This window comes from Uranotaenia lowii, chromosome 2, assembly GCF_029784155.1.
Source record: "Uranotaenia lowii strain MFRU-FL chromosome 2, ASM2978415v1, whole genome shotgun sequence".
Classification (NCBI taxonomy): Eukaryota; Metazoa; Arthropoda; class Insecta; order Diptera; family Culicidae; genus Uranotaenia; species Uranotaenia lowii.
The window spans coordinates 238,559,450-238,579,435 of NC_073692.1; the positions used below are offsets into that span (position 1 = coordinate 238,559,450).

The 19,986-nt window shown below is 36.9% G+C and overlaps 1 protein-coding gene across 18 annotated transcripts in view; it reads right to left on the reverse strand.

The window, feature by feature from the left end:
* The window catches only part of LOC129743777 (uncharacterized), a 405,430-nt gene that overhangs the window by 95,255 nt on the left and 290,189 nt on the right, over nt 1-19,986 (reverse strand). For 15 of the 18 annotated variants that reach the window (XM_055735946.1, XM_055735954.1, XM_055735944.1 and 12 more), the window contains exons 6-10: nt 10,049-10,180; nt 3,604-3,975; nt 2,912-3,157; nt 364-2,724; nt 3-296 (exon numbers count right to left, since the gene is read on the reverse strand). In XM_055735946.1, the coding sequence (XP_055591921.1) occupies nt 3-296; nt 364-2,724; nt 2,912-3,157; nt 3,604-3,975; nt 10,049-10,180 (3,405 nt within the window). The remainder of the gene's footprint in view (nt 1-2; nt 297-363; nt 2,725-2,911; nt 3,158-3,603; nt 3,976-10,048; nt 10,181-19,986) is intronic. The other 3 variants (XM_055735956.1, XM_055735951.1, XM_055735942.1) reach the window with 2 other exon arrangements.

Here is a 19,986-nt window from a genome sequence, read left to right on the forward strand (position 1 = left end):
ACGTGGCATACACAGCATTTCCGGATTACCGACAAAGAATGGTTCACAAACGCATTTACCAGTGGCGCTGTCACACGTTGCTCCGATACCGCAAACAATGCCTTCGCATTTCTGCTTGCACCGACCATTAATACACACCTGTGGCTCGGAACATGGTCGATTTGAAGAGCACTGATCTGTAACGCATGAACCGCCCGGGAAGGGATTACCAAGCTCTCCAGGTGGACACTTGCAGGTTGGTCCATTGTTAGTCACAATACACATGGCACCGTGGCCACACATATAACCGTTACATTCTGTAAATAAACAATATGAAATTGATTGATCTATATGTAGGTATACTGTTTACTAGTTTTCACTTACGCGAAACACAGTCTCCATTTGGTCCTTCAACGAATCCAACTCGACAACGACACCAAGCTGCATGTTTTTCTGGTTCGCAATAGGCATTCTTTCCACAGAGCAAACTGCTGCATGGACTTACACATGTTCCTCTTTCACATGCTAGCGTATCTGCGCAATCATCGTTTCGTCTACACTGGCTTTTAACGGATCCTTCTTCCAGAATACAGCCGCCCTTATAAGCGTCACCGACCATACCCTTTGGACAAATGCATTTGTAGCCTCCCTTTTGATTGACGCACTGCGCTCCGTAGGAACAAGGAGTGTTTGCACATTCATCATCATCTACGCAGCCTGTGAGTGGATCACCTTTGAAGCCCACTTCGCACATACATTGTGGCGGATCGGTTGGTGTACATTTTGCATTAATTCCGCAAGGAAACCGTTCACAAGGGCTTTTACATTTATTTCCATCGTACGCATCCATATAGAATGGTGGTGGACATACGCATTCTCCGGGTTGAACACACTTCTCATTTGATCCACATTCGCGATCCGCAGAGCATCGTTTCTGAGCCAGGGCGCACAGGCCATTGTAAGCATCTCCTGAATAACCCAGAGGACATTTGCATTCATAACCTCCGATTGTGTTCATACAAATTGCGTCATAACCACACACTTGTTGACCTTCGGCGCACTCATCAATGTCCTGACATTTGCCGTCGGCCTCCGTACGGAACCCTTTAGGGCAGGCACAGTAGCTTACACCTCCAGTAATGGTGATGCACTCGGCACCACCTGGACACTTACCATCTGGTGAACAACTATCCAATACACAGTTTCCGTCGACAAATTTGTAAGGAGCCGGGCATTTGCACTCCAAGCTGTTGCATTCTTCACAGGATTGGAAAGGATTTCCATTAAAACCTGGTGGACATTGACACTCGTAACTGCCAGGCAGATTTTTGCAAATTGCATTAATTCCACAAGCCGGTTTGTTTGGATCTTTGCATTCGTTGATATCTTTGCAAACACCCTGTGCGTTTCTTTTGTAACCTTGGCCGCAAATACATACGCTGTTGCCACTGTACACATCATTAATACATTTTTCTCCATTAGGGCAAGGGTTTTTATCATTGCATGTCTGTAACGCTGACTTCGAACAACCACCTGAATAAGGATCTCCTGAGCTTCCACCCGGACACTGGCAAGTGTATCCACCAGGCAAATTTGTACAGATAGCTCCTGCTGGACAAGGATTTGCCGCGCATTCATTGATATCCACGCATTGACTTGGATGGCCAGTGAATCCTTCACTACACAAACATTGAGCTTCCCCATTGACCAGCATGCAGTGTGAATGAGGTCCACAAGCAGTGTTTTCACAAGGGTGTCGACAATCGTTTCCTATGTTAGGTTCCGGACATAGACAGCGTTTTTGAGCATCACAAATAGCATTTCCTGGGCAGTCATGATCTTTGGTACAAGTTACAATGGCAATACATCTAACAGTAGGATCAGGATCGGCAATAGAACCCGGTGGACAGGAACATTCGTGGGTACCTTCCAGATTTTTGCAAATTGCATTTTCTCCGCAAGCATTTGGTCTTGAGCATTCATCAATATCATGACACTGACGATTGGCGTCTCCAGTGAACCCTGGCGGACACTGACACGAGTAACTACCTGGTTGATTTGTACAAATTGCATTCACGCCACATCGTCCGTTTGGTCCTTGCGCAGAATCGCATTCGTTAACGTCAACACAGCCGGCACCAATGTCAGCTGGATTGAAAGTCCACCCTTCATCGCAAATACAAAACGCTTCTTGTCCTTCAGCTTTGCAGTACGCGTTCTTACCACACTTGACATCGGCACAAGGAGTCTTGCACTGTATCCGAGGTGGCATTCCAATAAATCCTGCTTCGCAATCACATCGAAATGAACCAGGTGTGTTAACACACACTGCTGACGGTCCACAGATGTTACTATTCATTCGGCATTCGTCAACATCAATACAGCTCGATCCCTGAGGCTCGAAGCCATCTTGACAGAAACATTGACCCTCGATACATTCCGCATTGTTGGTACAATCGAAGTTGCTTCGACAGAGCACATTGACATCGGCCTGTTCGCAGGCAATCTTCGCATTCGGTTTGCCCACGTACCCTTGCGGGCATAGGCAGTTGAACCCTGGATTAGCATTCTCGCAAATGGCATGATTGCCACATGGTTTGTCGTACGCCGTACACTCGTCGATGTCAACACATCCACGAAATGGATCTCCCGTGTAGTCAGGTTTGCAGGAACATACAAAGCTACCGACCGTATCCGTGCAGATTGCATTCTCGCCGCACGGATTATCTAAGCATTCGTTTACATCTATAACAAGAGAATGTGTTTTGTGTGTATGGATGTGGAAGTGTTTGTGAATTAGCAAACAAAGCAAAAGGGGAAACCAACGAGGGTATGTTGTGCTTTTCTTAGATATCAAATTGAACTCCATACCGTCATTGGTTTGCACCGCGTGTGTACACCATGGAACTAAATATTAAATGAAATTACTAACTTTTGCAGAACAATTCACCCCGTCCTTGGAAACCCTGTGGGCACAAGCACTTGTATGAACCGGGAAAGTTGAGACATTTGGCGTTCTCTCCGCAAGCATTATCTTTTGCACACTCGTTAATATCGACGCAGTTGCCATCGCCGGCCGAATCGGTCATACCCAATGGACAACTGCACCGGAAGCCACCCGGCGTATTCGTACACCGAGCCCCCTCCGCACATGGATTATTCGAGCATTCGTCAATGTCTGCGGTGTTAAGTTGGGTGTTGGTGTTTGGTGCAATATTTTTTTTGTTGTATTTTTGGTTCGGTGTAACGATGGAATGTTAGTTTGTTTGGTTGATTTGATTGCATTCCCATAGCGTATTGCCCAAAAAAACGACCGATGTCGATTGATAAGCGTAGTGAGCATTTAATGGTTGTTGCCGGATTCAGCCGAATTCGATGTAGGCGATTGCGATAAAATAATGAAAATGAGAAAATGGTTGTTAGAGATATGAAGATTTGCATGTTTTGGTTGTTGGTGAAGTGCATTGAAGCGGATTACATATTGCTGCTCTCTCTTGCTCACAATACCAGCGCAGTGCAGGCGGTGGAAGAGTTGAAGAGCTACGATGCATACTCCAGACATAAATAGTAACACAAATTTACTCTGGCTCCTTGGAAATCTTCCTTTTTATGACACACATTTACCTTGACAATCCGTCATAGCATCGCCATGAAACCCTTCGGGACATTCGCAGCGAAAGCTCCCCACCTCGTTCCGGCACAGTGCATTCCTACCGCACGGCGATCGCGTGCACTCGTCGAAATCCGCGCAACCTTGGGCCGAGCGTGCGTCACCATCGAATCCGGAAGGGCAGTCGCAGCGATAACCGCCCTCCACATTCGTACATATGGCACCTGGTCCGCAAACTCCCGGCTGAGAGCACTCGTCCACGTCGACGCACCCATTGTAGGGATCACCGACGAACCCATCCCGACAGAGACAGGTGTAGTTGCCCGGCAGGTTGACGCATTCGGCGTTGATACCGCATGCCTGCGGGTCGCGGCATTCGTCGATGTCTGTGGGAGAAGTTTTTGAGTTAATGACAATGAATTAAAAAGAAAATGAGGAAATTATTTTCTTCTTCTTCTTCTGCTTGCTTCGAAGGAGATTGAAGGCTAAAGGGTGATACGGTCAAAATTTGGTCAATATCAGCTTGACGTATTTCTTTCAATTTTGCATTTGAAAAGCCTGAACACCCCTCATTTTGAAGGTGTGTGTGTGTGTGTGTAGAATGTTGCTTCTATTTTGATTTTGGAATTCACTCTTCAGTTGTCAAAATGCCGTCCAAGGAAGAAGAGCAGCGTATCAAAATTTTGCTCGCGCTTCGCGAAAATCCGAGCTACTCGCACGCTGGCAAAGCTGGCAAAATCGCTAAAAGTTTCCAAATCAACCGTTACAAATGTAATTAAAATGTTTGGGGAACGTTTGTCGACAGCCAGGAAGTCTGGATCGGGGGGAAACCGAAAACCGGAAGCCGCTGCCGGTAGAGAGTTGCCGGTAGTTTCAAGCGAAATCCTAACCTCTCTCTCCGAGATGCCGCAAATAAGCTGGGTGTATCGTCTTCAACCGTCCATCGAGCCAAAAAACGAGCCAGACTATCGACTTAGGAGAAGGAAGTGACTCCAAATCGCGATGATAAACAAAATACGACGGCCAAAGCGCGATCCCGGAGGCTGTACACGACTATGCTGACGAAGTTTGACTGCGTGGTAATGGACGACGAAACCTACGTCAAAGCCGACTACAAGCAGCTTCCGGGACAAGAGTTTTATACGGCAAAAGGAAGGGAAAGGGTAGCAGATATTTTCAAGCCCATGAAACTGTCAACGTTCGCGAAGAAATATCTGGTTTGGCAAGCCATCTGTACCTGTGGCTTGAAAAGCAGCATTTTCATAGCTTCCGGGAGTGTCAACCAAGAAATTTACGTGAAAGAGTGTTTGAATAAACGTCTGCTGCCTTTCCTGAAGAAACATGGTTGTTCCGTACTGTTTTGGCCGGATGTGGCATCTAGCCATTACGGTAAAAAGGCCATGGAGTGGTACACCGCCAACAACGTGCAGGTGGTTCCCAAGGACAAGAACCCTCCCAACACGCCAGAGCTCCGCCCAATTGAGAAATACAGGGCTATTGTCAAGCGGAACCTAAAGAAGACCAAAAAAAACTACTAAGGACGAGCAGCAGTTCAAGGCAAACTGGCTTTCTGCGGTAAAGAAGGTGGACAAGGTGGCTGTACAAAATCTGATAGCAGGGGTTAAACGTAAGGCCCGGCAATTCGGATTTGGAAAAGTGGAAGCCTAACTGAATATTTTCCCTGAATTTTATACATACTAGTTAAACTTGAAAAAGAAATTTAATTAGATTTTTCAAACAAACAATTTCACCGCTTTACACGCGTTTTTGCTTGACCAAATTTTGACCGTATCACCTTTTAAGCTATTCTATTTAATCACAATTATAACCATTTTAAGCATAGGTGAAAATTTGTCAAATATTTACAAATAAAATTTATTTTGTACTCTTGTAAACTCGATTAAAACTAAAGACTTGAGTTTGAAACTTTGTGTTTAGGGAATTTGCAGTATACAAACAACAAACAAATAAAATATATTTACTGTTCAATTTTCACTTGAAGATAAAGTACAACTTCTTTGATCAACAAAAAATTAGTACTAATAATTCAATTTAAAAATTGAGATCTATATTTTTCTAAAAATGAAATCTTTAAAATAAATCCAAATTTTGTTTATACATTTATATTCAAAGAGAAGGTTTGAAGAACCATGTAGTATGTTTATATATATTTGTGATTTCTTCTGGTTTGTGTTTCCAAGTTGACTCTGATTGAATATTTATTTTAAATATTAATTTTGAATCCCGAATCAAAATTTTGATACTAAGACCTCCTTCATGAAATTCTTACATTGATATTTAAACCTTGATTAAAAAACTTAACTTCGAGCTGGATCTGAAACCAAAACCCCTGGTAAAATTTTTAAGGAAATCTTAAAAAAAATGATAATCAGGATCGATGAAAAACCATTAGCTTTTGGCTTTATACTGTTGTAAGACTTAATTCAAAACTCATTCAACATTATATGAGGCCCTAAGAGCCAAAGGGGTAGGGGATTTATAAGCATAAAAATGGTCGTTTTTAATTTAATAATGTCAAACGATTCTTCATATTTTTAGAATTCTATTAACATTCTATTTCGTTTGAAAGAAAAAACGCAAATTTTCAAAAAATATATGGAAAATGACCAAACATAACAACTTAAAAGCGTGTTTTCTGGAAATTAGCTTCTATGCACTTTTACTGAGGTTGCCAGATTTTTTTCAGTACGTATCCTGTCCGGACAAATCCTGCAATTTTACATAAAAACCGGCCAAATTCGGGCATTTGATTTCAAAACTGACGACCGGGCAATATTCGGGCAAATTTTGTCAAAACCCAGAAATTGCTCATCAAAAATCAAGAAAATATAAATAATTGAAAAAAAAATGTCATCAAACTTCATCGATAGATTTCAAATCGTATTAAAGGCTTCCAAAAAACCTTCCATGACAATTTTCATAAAACTTGCTCGAAAAAATACTTTTTGGAGGCATATATAAAAAATTTTGACAACAATTTTTTTTTTAATTTGCCAAATGAAGTTAATAAATCCGGGCAAAATACGGGCTTTTTTTTCAAATGAAATTCGGGCTACCGGGCCGGGCCGGACAATTCCAAAATTTTGTTTTTAATACCCGAGCAAAACCCGGATAAAACAAGGCATTCTGACAACCTTTTACTTATACCCTTTTGGCTCCAAGGGCCTAATACTGCTTCACTAAATTCTATGTAAAGTTTCCTGGGCAATTACTTAAACTGATTGATTAGAATGTTTTGATATCAAATCATGTATCTTAAATTTTGGTAAACAAAATTCTACATTCATTTGCATTACTGAATACAAATTAATTGTTGTCAATTATTTTATGATATTTGAATTTGAGTTCTGTTCAAAGTTATGCAGCATTAACAGGTCCTCAAGTTTAAATTAGGTTCTAATAACTGAGTTTCGGATATTTTTGTGATAACCGAATGCGAATAGTCTAAAAGTTTATCCATGCAAATGGCACAATTAGTTTTTCGAATCGATTGAAATAAAGACGAGAAAATAACCTAAAGTAAAAATTCTCTTATCTACAAAAATGTTTTTTATTTTCCTTCTAAAAATTCTATCACTAAATCACGGATGACGCCTTTTAACCCATTCGAGACGGAGGCCTTTTCACGACATTCGTACTCAAAGTACTTTACTGGTACATTTGCGGATTCCATTGGTATATAAATATTATTTTTCCGAGCAATAGTTAACTCACAATTATAGATTGTTCTGACAAAGGCACAAAAATTCCATTGCACACACGGTGTGCAATCGGTCTCGAATGTGTTAAACAAATTTTTTCGAAGGTTTCTTCTGTTTAGCAGACCCTGTGGAAAACAGAAAAAAAACACTCAAATGTCATATTGATCTGATTTAATCACCAACCCAGTAAGTGGGTAACAAATTTTGTTTCTTGAAAATGATCATTACTATTACAAAAACATTTTTTAAGTCTTTTAGAAAGTTTTTGATGGAACAGGTTTGCAAATGTCATCAAACTGAGCATGCCTTATACATGATTTTGTTTGGTTGTGGCATGAATTTTTATTATAAACGATTACAACTATTTTCAAAAACTGCTATTTTTTTCGAAAAATTAAAAAACATGCTGCAAAAGTGCTACAGCGAATTTCTATTTGTCTCACCAAGTAGCAGACTTTTTGAGACAGTACATTTCAAAGATTATCAAGCATTGCCATGTATCAGTATCTGTAATCTTTTCTAATATAACCCAATATAATCTCACAAAACAAGATTAAAATGCAAAAATACAAAATATGTGACAAATAAAAAAAAAACTTTTAGATACATTTTTAGAAAAAAAAAATGAGTTACTGGTACAAAAATTTACTTCCACCTCTGTGCGTATCCGGGTTATTTTCCTCAATATCTGCCAATATCCAAACTATTCGATTAAAATTTTCAAGAAAACAATTTAAATGTTGTTTTTTCTTATCGAAACACATCATATTTATAACTCCCAAAAAACCTTCATTTTATTTTGATAAAATTTTCACAAGTTCTGGCCAAGAATACGTGATTGTAAAAGCTCTTTCTTTTTTTTAATTTTAATTGGTATTTCGATCAAAAGAAAGCAAATACAAAATTTACAATTATCCCAATATTTCTGCCTATGGTCTTGGCTTTTCTTAAGGCCTATCTAAAATATCTGAAAATTAAAAAAAAAGATTGCATATTTTGCAAAAAATTCGATTGATTTCGCAAAAAAGTGGAAAAATCGGACAAAATCTGACAAGCTAATACTAATGTTATTGAAATTTGGTATTCGGGACCGAATTTTTAACAAAAAACTTTAGTAGATTTGTGGACCTGGGATAAGATTTCGAGGTTTTGGCTTTTGTTCTGAGTCGAGATTGTTACTCTGGAATAATTTTGGCCGTTCATCAAAATTTGGTAAGGAATTTGAAACGCTCAGTTTAGAGAAGAACACTGTCATGGTAGGACATTTAACGAACATAGCTTATTTTCGAGTAATTCAGGTCAAAAACATCTTATTGAGACGGCTCCGGCCAAATCCAACTGCAGATTTGAATTGGAACAAAAGTGCTTATTAAAGCAGATAATAACCACTATGCTTTATACTGGATATTCAGCGCTACTTGATACTTAATACATAATGGTTTCCCACTTATCCTGGATTTTTCTGTAACACTTCTCCTGAACTTTTCATGAAATGTGATACTGTATACAGGTTATATTTCATAAAAAGTCCCAGAGAAGTGGAAAATTGGTAATTATTTATATTTATGGACTTCCAGTAGATTTAGGATAATTTTAAAATTATTTTTATTAGAATTAAATCTCGTTGTTTTTATTCGTTTCCAAAATTTATGTTAATTTTTTGGCTTTCAATGTGATGTGATATGATAAAGATTTTAAACTTTTATCTTATTCATTTTGGGAATAAGTTTGAAAGTAGAACCTTAGACTCCCAAACATTTATGAGTTTTTCTGACAGGTAATGAAGAGTTTCAGGTTCACCTACTAGATACTAATCGCTCCATTCATCTGTGGAACTGACCTCCGGTTGCCAAAGTTCAACAACGAACAAATTGCACCGTCATAAATTTTCGGTTCATTTCATATGAACCCACAACAACAATAAACCCATTCATTTTGTAAATTTCAGCACATGCTGTACCCGACAGAGGTCATAAATTTCTCTGTTTCCCCGTCATCGTAGTCTACCTCTGGAATAGATCAGACACTCCGAAAACAAGTAGACACATGGTCTAATCGATCGAATAAATGATACTCCCCATCACACGAACGACTTATAAATTTTCTCCAGCTGTCATTGACTTCCTGGTCATTCATCTTCCGACTGAAAGGCTTTTCTAATGCCATGTGGCATGCTATCAATTAGCACATGGTAGTTGGGAAGAAGAAGTCGATTTTCAGTGTGCATTATTGACTGAAGTCGAACTAACGCTAGCAACACATGGTTTGTCTTCTGGACCTTGCTGATTTTTATCACTGAGTAACCTAGTACAGCTCAGAAGATATGAACTGCTCGATACAGAATGGTCCCCGGATGAAAATAGACCATCATCCAGGGTCCATTGTTTTAAATTACGACGAATGTACTGAAGGATTCACTATCGATAGCGAATCATCTACCTACGACCTCCGGCTATCATCGTTCGGGAATTGACCATTGTCTGGGTTTGATCTGATTGGTAGTTGACCACCGATTGAGCGGGAATTGCCCTCAAATGGGTCGACAATGGGCTGGATTCGAGGTCAACCAGAGTTTAGTGAGGAGTTTTTTTGGACCTACAACAACCAACTGCCAATTACGATTTTCGACCCGGAAATATTTTGCTGGAACACGTCTTAAATATTCTTTCTCAATAAGTAATTTTGGACCCACTTTTCAAAATATTCTGTACATTTACGTGTCTTAAGTTCTTCTTACCTGTACACCGTTCCTCGCCGTCACCCTCGAACCCTGGCTTGCACTTGCACACGAAATGTGCCGGTAGATTGCAGCATTCGGCATTTTCGACGCATCGAGCGGCGATCGCGGGATCCTGACATTCGTCAATATCTGCAATACAAACAAGAAAGGAGAAATGACATTAAATAAAAAACGATCTCGAAAAATAAACAATGAACAATCTATCGGAAAGCTATCAATTTCAAACGATGCGGATCGAATTCAAATGCTATTAAAAAGTCAATATCCCAGCGATAAGCGCGATGCTTCTCTCGATTTCATTCATTCGATCGGGTGGGTAATTGAATTTGATGAGTAGGCACAATTTATTATTGTCGTTCAGCGCTACAAATGAGCTCGCGGTTCAGTTGCCTGACGTCTGAGCACTCTACCTCACCAGTAGGAATGAGCATGAATAGGGGTTGCCGGCTTAGCTTAGTTTGTTTGGCTGCCAACGAATGAATCATAATAACCGATCACTAAGCTAGAGTAACTATTTAAGCCATAAGCAAGGCACTAGCGCCTAATGGATAATCGTTCAATTTAAGTCGGCATTTGCTGTGGTTATTATACGATTTAATCGAACAGAAGTGCTCTAGATCACACTTTCGATTAGTGTCTACTAGTTAGCTTAAAAAAGATTAAAGCGGGAGTGAAATAAAAACTGCTGATTCAGCTGAAACGATTTTTCCATTGTTCTTCACTTGAATTCTTCTCTGGTATAAGTTTGAGACAGGTTCGAGCTCCCTGTTTGAAATTTATGTTTCTTCAAATTATGATTTATTGCAGAGAATTTTATGAGTGTGATACATTTCGTCAATCAGCTGTTGGTTGCTCAAGTTTCAGTAGAGTTAGGCAACTTTATGCAGTCTTGACTCTGATTGATTTTCCAATTTTTGGGATAAGACTAGTTGACCCGGTAAACTTCGTTTTACCTTTTAATAAATAAATCGTAATAAATTTTTAATTTCATCTACATGTCCTTTACTTCATCGTGCTCGCGAATCTTTTTAAATGAAGATCGTAACAAAACTACATTGTACGGCTTGTGTCCCATTTAAAGTTTATATTGTATGGGAACCTTCCTTCGATAAATAGTGAGACTTGAACCTATTATACAAATCATCTCTGACTCCAAAAACTCTCGGATACCAAATTTAACTTCATTCCGACCAACCGTTTATACGTGATGGTGTTACAAATAAAACGCGTCCATTTTTATTTATAAGATAAGTAACGAATACTCCGTATGTTTTTGAGAAATCGAAGAACAAATTGCATTATTACCGATAGATTATTATTTTCCGATAGAATTATCAGTTTGCGGTTGTAATTGCAATTTTTTTTATTTTAAGAATAGGTATTTTCGTTGAATGTATTGTTATTCAAATATGAAATGATTCACAAAAATGGGATTGAACGAGTAAAATGTTAAGTTTTTTTTTAAATGTCTTAATCACAACTCAATAAAGTTTAACAAGTAACAGCCAAAAATTTTTTTGGTTCCAATGTTTGAAATCTTGTTTTAGTTACAGAGACACAATTGTTTGAAAAAAAGTGAAATTTCGTAAATTTGAGGAAATTCTCCAGAAAAACTATATCTAACAATTTCTGACATCATCTAAGAACGTTGTTGAGTTTTTTTTATATCAAAGATATATCCCGATAAGAAGACAAGAATATAAAAAAATGGTTATAGAGAAAAAAATTGTATAGGTATTTGGATTCATAGCCCCGCAATTAGTCAAAATGGGCATGTCAATTATTCACACCTCGGAAATTGTCAATTCTGTTGCTTTGTGTGATCGATAACATTACATAGTGTGTTATGAATCCCAATATTTACTAGAATCAATCGAAGAACGAAAATCAAAAAAGATAAAAAGTACAAAAAGAAAGAATGAAATCCAACAAAGGGATTGGAATAAAAACACTTGATAAAATGAAAAAAAGTGAAGGAAACAAAAGAGAATTATGAAAAGTTAGGAACAGCAAGCATAACAAAATGGAGTTGACAACAATGACTAATATAAAATATACGAGATTTTTCATAAAATAAGAAAATAAAACGAAATGTTAAAAAGTAAATTAATTTTTAAACATCTTAAAAGTTCAGAGAAAATGGCTGCAAAAGTAAGGAAAACATCTTTATAATTTGTAATTCAGGTCTAGAATATGTTGTCCAGACGACAAAAATTCTTAATGAAAAGCATTTGCAGCAAGTTTATGTTAATTTCTGTGCTTTTTGTAATAAAACTGTTTTTACATTTTGTTTCGAGGAAGTAGGCTTCGTCTGGTTCGTAGCGCACGCGTTTTTTGCCGTCGTATTCGTGAAAAATTTTCAAAACTATTAATTATCATGTGGATGTTGGAAAAAAACTTTTGGAACATCTAAATTTATAAACCTAAATAGGTGTTCAGTGAATCTAGTGTTGATATGCTCACAAATTATCGCCGGGAAGGGTGGAATACCAGATTTCAATAGTTTTTATAAGAAGCAGTACCTGAAAATCGATCGATGACAAATAAAAATTCCTTGTGAACTGCATGGTGATGGAAGAGCATTTGGAACCCATTGCCAGCTGTACAAAGCTTATGACAAATGGTTGAAAAGTTTGAAAGGAAAATTATAATATAAAGCCTATAGTTTATTTGGTGTTTGTTATGATAGAACAAAATTTAAGCTGGGGAGTCTCATTCTGTGTGTCGTGTTGAACGGCCAAGTTTTTGGTTCGATCCGTCTGCGTTAACTTCTCGATTCTCGATTGCCTGAATATGAAGCCGCCTCATGAAGAGTGGAAGTGAAAGTTAAGAATAGTTACTGCATTTCGAAGAATTGCAAGTGAAATTGGAAGAAACATTGTGAGAAGCCCTCGTTATAGTGAAAAGATTCCAATCAAACTTAATGAATTTAATTTTGGTGAAAAATCGAATCAATGAACGCGTCTGTACAAGCCAACACGAGCCAAACCAATCGAAGCAAGCTAGGGACACCAACAGCAGAAACCCGGTGAGAACGTTTCAAATCACATGTGCTTTTCTCTATCTATTTCTTTCTCCCCCATGACGAAGGTAACTTTCTTTATTTAGCGTTGCATAAAAAAGTATGTCTGTTTGTCTTATTCTGCTACATTAGGACCACCAATCAATAGGTTTCAATGATGTAGAGGATGAGATGTAGACTGTGTGATTTTCCTTCACAACGCTAAAATTTCCTACCAACATGTGTTACTAGATAAAGCAGGAGGAAAATAGTACTTGGGAAAGAGCGTAGGAGGGTAGGAGAAGCAAACTTTGATTGTCGGTATCTAAAATAAAAATAATCTATTCGTAATGTAACACCTGTGTTTGTGGGAGCAGGAAAGGTGTGCGAACTAGACATCGAGACGTATTCGCGATTGATGGGCTGAGAACCAGAGAACCGTAGTACCTATATTCAAAAATCCAGGGGTAGAATAATCTCAGCTTTAATTTTATCATCATTTCTTCGCTCTTAGTAATGTGACCAGTTTTGGTTGTGATTTTTTCTGAGAACTTATTCGATTCACACAGAATGAAGGTATACTGGCGCGTTTGACGTTGCGTACGCTTCTGCGTTGGGATTGTCTAAATAGTCTCGACTGTTCATGTCGATTGAAACAGTAGGGATAAATGGATTTATTTTTTGATTGTGCTTTAGTTTAAGGTAGAACAAAAGGATGGAGCTTTATTCCAATCTTTCGCCTTTCTGTTTTTCTCACTTATGTACTAGTTCACGGTTTTGAATGTTTGCATTTTCATGTTTTTTTTAATCATATATGATTTTTAATATTTTTTAGTTTTAAAAATGAAAGTTCATCGTTTGCAGAGAGGTTTCGAAGTAATCTCACTATCAAGTGCTTTTAAAAGGGTAAAATATTTGAAGAACCTTTCGAGCTCTTAACAGACCTCGAAAGGTTTAATGTTGTATTAATGTTTCCGTTTCTTTTTTATTTTCAAGAGCGAGTAAAGGCGCTTTATCCTTGGTCTAAGACCAGAAATGATTGTACACTGAAATCCAAAACAGTTCAACGCAGAAAAATACAAGTAAACTTTTAATAATCTTTCATCAAATAAATCAAATTTTCAAAAAGAATTTTAGTTTCAAGTTTTGTGATTTCTGTGTACCAAATAAATCATTTCCAGCCCATGAAGAATGGCTCTAGTGATTGGTGAAGTTACATTACATTTAGCATGGTATTTTCATCACGGAGCATTTTTCTTAGCATGCTTCCAACGATCCCCTTTGAAACGTATGGTACTGGTGGTCCACGTTTCTTCCTGTTCCTGTGTTCCAGATTTCTCTGCGTTCTCTGCTCCATGGTAGGCCCAACCATTTTATGTTTTTGATCATTTTGATGTGTTGATGTTAAAATGATCCAAAACATGAACAAAGACAAGAAGAATAATAATACACGCTTATTATTCTTTGGGACTCAGACATAAGTTCTGGCTGTGGAAGTACGATTAGTGATTAGTGATTAGTGATAAAACTGTTTTTACATTTTGTTTCATACGACGTAATGAAAGCTCACGCGAGATATGTAAAAAGCAATTAACGTTTGTTTGTGGGTTTGATTTTTTTTCACGACAAGCTGAGTCGTCTTAAGACTTAGAGAGTTGAAATTTGGGATGGATGCTTATTAGGAGAGGGAATGATGAAAAAAAGGTTTAAGATTTTCCTCAAATACTGTTTTAGGGATATTGACGTTATTATACGGAAATTTTTTATGACGAGAAATCGATTCAAGTATCACATTTTGCGTAAGGGCCCGGCAAAAGGGGTCGTCCACATTACCTGTTCATTGTTTTTGTGATATTGTCGTGATTAGGTATCGGATAGAGATGGAAATTTGTATCAAGGGAGATATTTAGGGACGAATTTGAGGAACTTTGAATAAATTTTAGATTTAAGGAATTCAATTCCGGGTCAGGAGCAAGGTTGCCAAATAAAAAATCTGTATTTTTGCGAAAAAAAAATAGTCCGACTTTCTGTGATTCTGTGATGGTTTTCTGTTATTAAAATAGCAAAAATTTGTTCAAATAGTCAAGAAAAATTGAGTCTTCTTAGCATTTGAATTGATAAAAATCATAAACATTATCAACCTTATCATGTTTTCCGAACCAAAGTTAAAAATAAAAAAAATCATATTAACATAAATATTATTAGATTGGAAATACGTGCAAAATTCTAAAAATCTTCAAAATCTGTGATTATTTCGAAAATTCTGTGTTCTGTGCCACTGATTCTGAGATGAAAATTTACTCAAAATTCTGGGAAATTATAGATTTTTCGGTGATTTCGGTAACCTTGGCCAGGCGTCGATCAACGGGGTCGTCCATATTAAATGTTTTAGTGATATTTACGTTATCATACATTGGATTGGGATGGTAATTGTGCATGAGAGTTATAAGGACGGAAATTGATTTCGAATATCATGTTTTAGATTAGAGGTCATTAAAAGGGTGATAAAATTCCAAAAATTAAAATTTTCTAGCAAAAATAAATAAATTTTGAAAAAAAAATATTACAAGAGTGATAAATAAAAAAAAAATAAAAATTGGATGTGTAGGTAGAAATAAAACTAAATAAAAGTAAAGAATCATAAGAAAACTAGCAAATTAAGAAGGGAATGGAGAAGAATTTGTTTATCAAAGAGAAATTTTGCGCATGTAAGGTATGCGTTGGCCGCGATAGATTTAAATTTTTCTCTATCTGTTACCAATTTCTAGTTAAAGCAATTAAATGTAAAAAGTGCAGAAACAAATTCAATTTTGGCTCCTTAAACCTGCAGGATTGAGTCGTTTCAAATAAATGATTTAGAAAAAAAAATGCGGTCTTGATGAATTATTGGAATTAAAAAAAAAATCAAAATTGATGATAAAAAAATCCATCCCATGGTGTTGCAAAATATTTCGAAAAAAAAAACCTAAATGGGAAAGTTTATAACTTGAACCAAATTGATTTCGCTTCAAAACTTATAGATACTTAAGAAACATATAAGAACTGAAAACCTGTGAACCTGTGAAAACTACTTTCAAAATTCACAAATAAATATAGATATATAAAAAATCTCATTTAAGTCAATTTTGTTTATACTCTTTAAGACCCAAAGGAAACATTAAAAATTTAAATTTATTAAGACTTTAAGCTTATAGAATAACGACATAAATTCAAATAAAAATGAATTTTATTTTGAAAACAAAAACTTGGTACTTTAAATCTGATTTTCAATTCGAAACAATGAATAAAGTTTTTATTAAGAAATGGAACCTCTAAATTTAGAATATTAAACCTAAAAAAATCAAGATTGTTTAACAATCTATTTTACTGTTGTTGTTGATCTTTAAGTAAAAACTATCATGCTGCAACTTCATCTAAGATTGAAACGTGAGAGTGCAAAATGAATATTTTGAAAAAGTGTTCATTTTTTATGTATTTAATTTTAATTCCACTACTGTAGATATTGTTTATGAAAAATATTAAGATATTTAACATTTTACCAACTATAAGAAGGTACTTGTTTTTATTTAAAAAGCCTTTATTTTAACAACTAGAGAATTGATATAAAAGCTTGAATGTATTCCTCAAAGTACTACTTATAATTGCATTATTTCATTGAGACATATCATTTGCCTATTATTCGAAATGAAAATCTGATTCTTATTCAAATGAGTTTCTACTTAAAAGTTCCTAATTTTGAAAAGCAACATTTTAAATATTTTGTCTTTAAAATTATTCCATGTAATTTTGTGAGTTGTGTCATCTTTTAACCCTTATCCGTCCCTGAAAATTTTACCTGTTACAGTCCCTGGATTGTCAATTTGACACTCCTGACTTAAACTTAAAACTTAAACTTAAACTTTCTAGTTTCCAAACCGATTTTTACAAAATTTAAATTTTAGAAAACCTTGTAATGTAACTCAAATATGTTTATCTAACATATCAGACAATATTCACCTTCAACAGTTGCTATCATATTTGTGTAAAGTATTACAGCGTTAATGCAATTACATCGCTAGAATCGTTATGAAATTCCTTTCTGGTGGATATTAAATTGTAACGAAAGTTTTTCGTGAATATACTCGAAATCCAGTGCAAAGTATAATTTAAGAACAAAAAAATCTGAGGAATTGGAAAGAGAAATTGAAAAAAAAAATCCTCAAAAATTCTGTGTTTCGTATTTTTAAAATCTAAAGATAGGTAAATGTGCCAAATAATGTCAACGTTTCAATCCTTTTTTTCAAAATTTATCTGGTATGACTTAAAATTGTTTGACAGTTCATTGATTGAGAAATAGGTATGCTTTTTACACCACCTTTTTACATTTTTTGTGGTTATGAATTTAAAAAATTACAAAAATGCATCCTTATGTGCAACGTATAGCTACTAACTTCAGCTTTCTTGGAAACTAAGTGAATTTTTTTGGAGCATTCCGTAGCTAATCTGCGGTATTTTTTCTGAAGCATGTTTTTCGGATTTTTTCTTAGACTTAGAATAACGTAAAACTGAAGTTTTGTAGGTGAAAAAATCTATGAATTTTATAAAAATCGGTTGAGATACAAGAGAAATATAGCGGCCTTGAGCAAAGAGTGTCAAATTGACTCTCAAGGTCTGATTAGGGAGTTTTTTTCCTGGACTTTCAGGGTGCCTTCATAAAAAAGGAAATGATGCAAAATTGAAGATATCAAAAATTCATTCAGGGTCCCAGAAGAATTTTTTTTTATTTGGATGCACCCGAAGAAAGTTGCTAGCCACCAAATTTCCAATAGTTTCATATTGACACTCAAGAGCGGATGAGGGTTAATGCCTGGTTTGAATTTTTAATTCTTCCTTTTTAAGTATAATGCATAAATTTACAATCTACCATGTATTAACCTACAAAAAACCGCGTTTTCTTCCAATACCATATTTGAGTTTAAATGAAGCGGCAATAAAAAAGACTGAGGTGAGATTAAAGAATATTCTTGAAAGGATTTACCACCTGAATAAACATAAACATTTAAAAGTGCCAAAGAGAGAAGTTGTTTCCAGCTCATGATTTAAAATTTTTTTGGTAGGTTTACAAAAATATTTAAAATAATCATCGTTTCAAGTATCGAAGGGTTTTTATAAAATATACAATTAAGCTTCTGAATTAAAGCACATTATGTTGTTGAAAAATCTCTAATCAGCGTTCAAGATCCGTTGATTTTAACAACCTGCCCCTTTTTTCGTGGCTCTCAAACACGCACCTTGCACCGGCTCAAGTATTCCGGAGTGTTAGCAGTTCAAAATGTGTATACGCTGAGCACAGTTAGTTTCCACTGAAAAATTCACTCTCACTTAACATAATTTTTAAATTGGGTGCGAAAATACGCAGCAACCATCTGTAGGAATTAGATGATGAGTCTCTCAGCTCTATACGGAAGACTTGCCCGAAAACAAACAACGAACCCTGTTTTTTTTGTTCCAGGCAAGCCACACCAGACATTTTTTTTACGTTTGACGCCAGCTGTTCCATCGAAGACCTTCCTCAGCTGAGCTGACGTGCGCGGATGTTGTGGGAATGAGTCCATGGTGCAGCAATTAACTTGATTTTGTTATTTTTCGGTTAATATTTTTGTTTTCATAACAAAAGATTATTGGGAAACCGATCTAGTTTAGAGCAGGAACGAACGAGTGTTTCCATAGTCCATTTCCCGAATCATAACGAGCTCAGACAACCCACTTTCGGGTAGTCTGCCAGTCGTGTGTGACCCAGATCTGCGTCGTATAATAAGACCTCAACCTATAAAAGTGAATTTTACTCCCGCATAGTTTCAATTTTATTTCAACCGCTTCTGCTCGGCTGAAGTGCGAGAACAGCAACGAGGAGGAAAAATCTCGAGCAAAACAAGCAAATTGGTTCGTCTGCTGGCAGAACAGGTTTTTCCTTAAAGAGGACGGATTTGGCTTTCTTCCTGGGACGTTTCCCCAGCCCTAGAAAACTCCACGCCACGCGAATCCATTAGCGCAGCACAGAACCGCGTCCGGCTAGTGGTTACGTAAAGTTCAAGAGCTTAAACGCTCTGTGAAGCACTAACGAGCCATTTACGGTATTTGATAGTCATCGCTTTTTACTTTGTTTCGAGTGTTTAACCACAAAACCTGGTGGCGATACCTATAGTTATAGTTGTAGGAGTGTTCACATATGCTCCGCACGTCTTCTTCTGTGGCACGAAGAACGTCTGGGACGTGATCCAAATTCCTGCCAGTCTGACCGTCCCATTTTTTTGTGTGAGGGAACATTTAAACTACAGACAGTTTGCCAACGTTATTGCTGGCAAACCCGTGACCTATTTTCTCGTTATTTTGCGCAACTACGAGTACGTACTCCACTTCAGGAATGGGTCAGATGTTAGATTTATTTGTATGCTAATTCGTCTCTCGGTTCTGCGAATCTTAATCAACCATGCGCATGACCTACAACTGCGCATCGATAAAAGACAATTCTTGACCGTGTCAAACGAGATTTTCCACGTGTTGTAGCCCATTGTACTATCTCGAGGGAAACATTCGAAGTTACCCACCTCGTGACCTGGAAGATGTAGCCCATCGTCATCATCAGCGTTGTCAGCGTCTTCGTAGTCATCATCATTATTATCAGAAAGTCCCAACATCACATAAATTGATGCTGCCCGATGTTGTTGATGAAGTTTTGCAAGTCAGGTTTGTTTTAGGTTAACCGAACGACACACACGGGTGAGGTTGCAGGAAATTAACGGACAATCCCCTCCCCTGATTCCAAGATTTTTCATGGGGAACCTGCTGCATTTATGTTGGTATTATGTTGACGGCCGTGCGGCCAACATAATGTGATGGGAGCTCAATTACGACGCGTAGCCGAGATTGGCTGCATTTTCACGACCTCTGGACG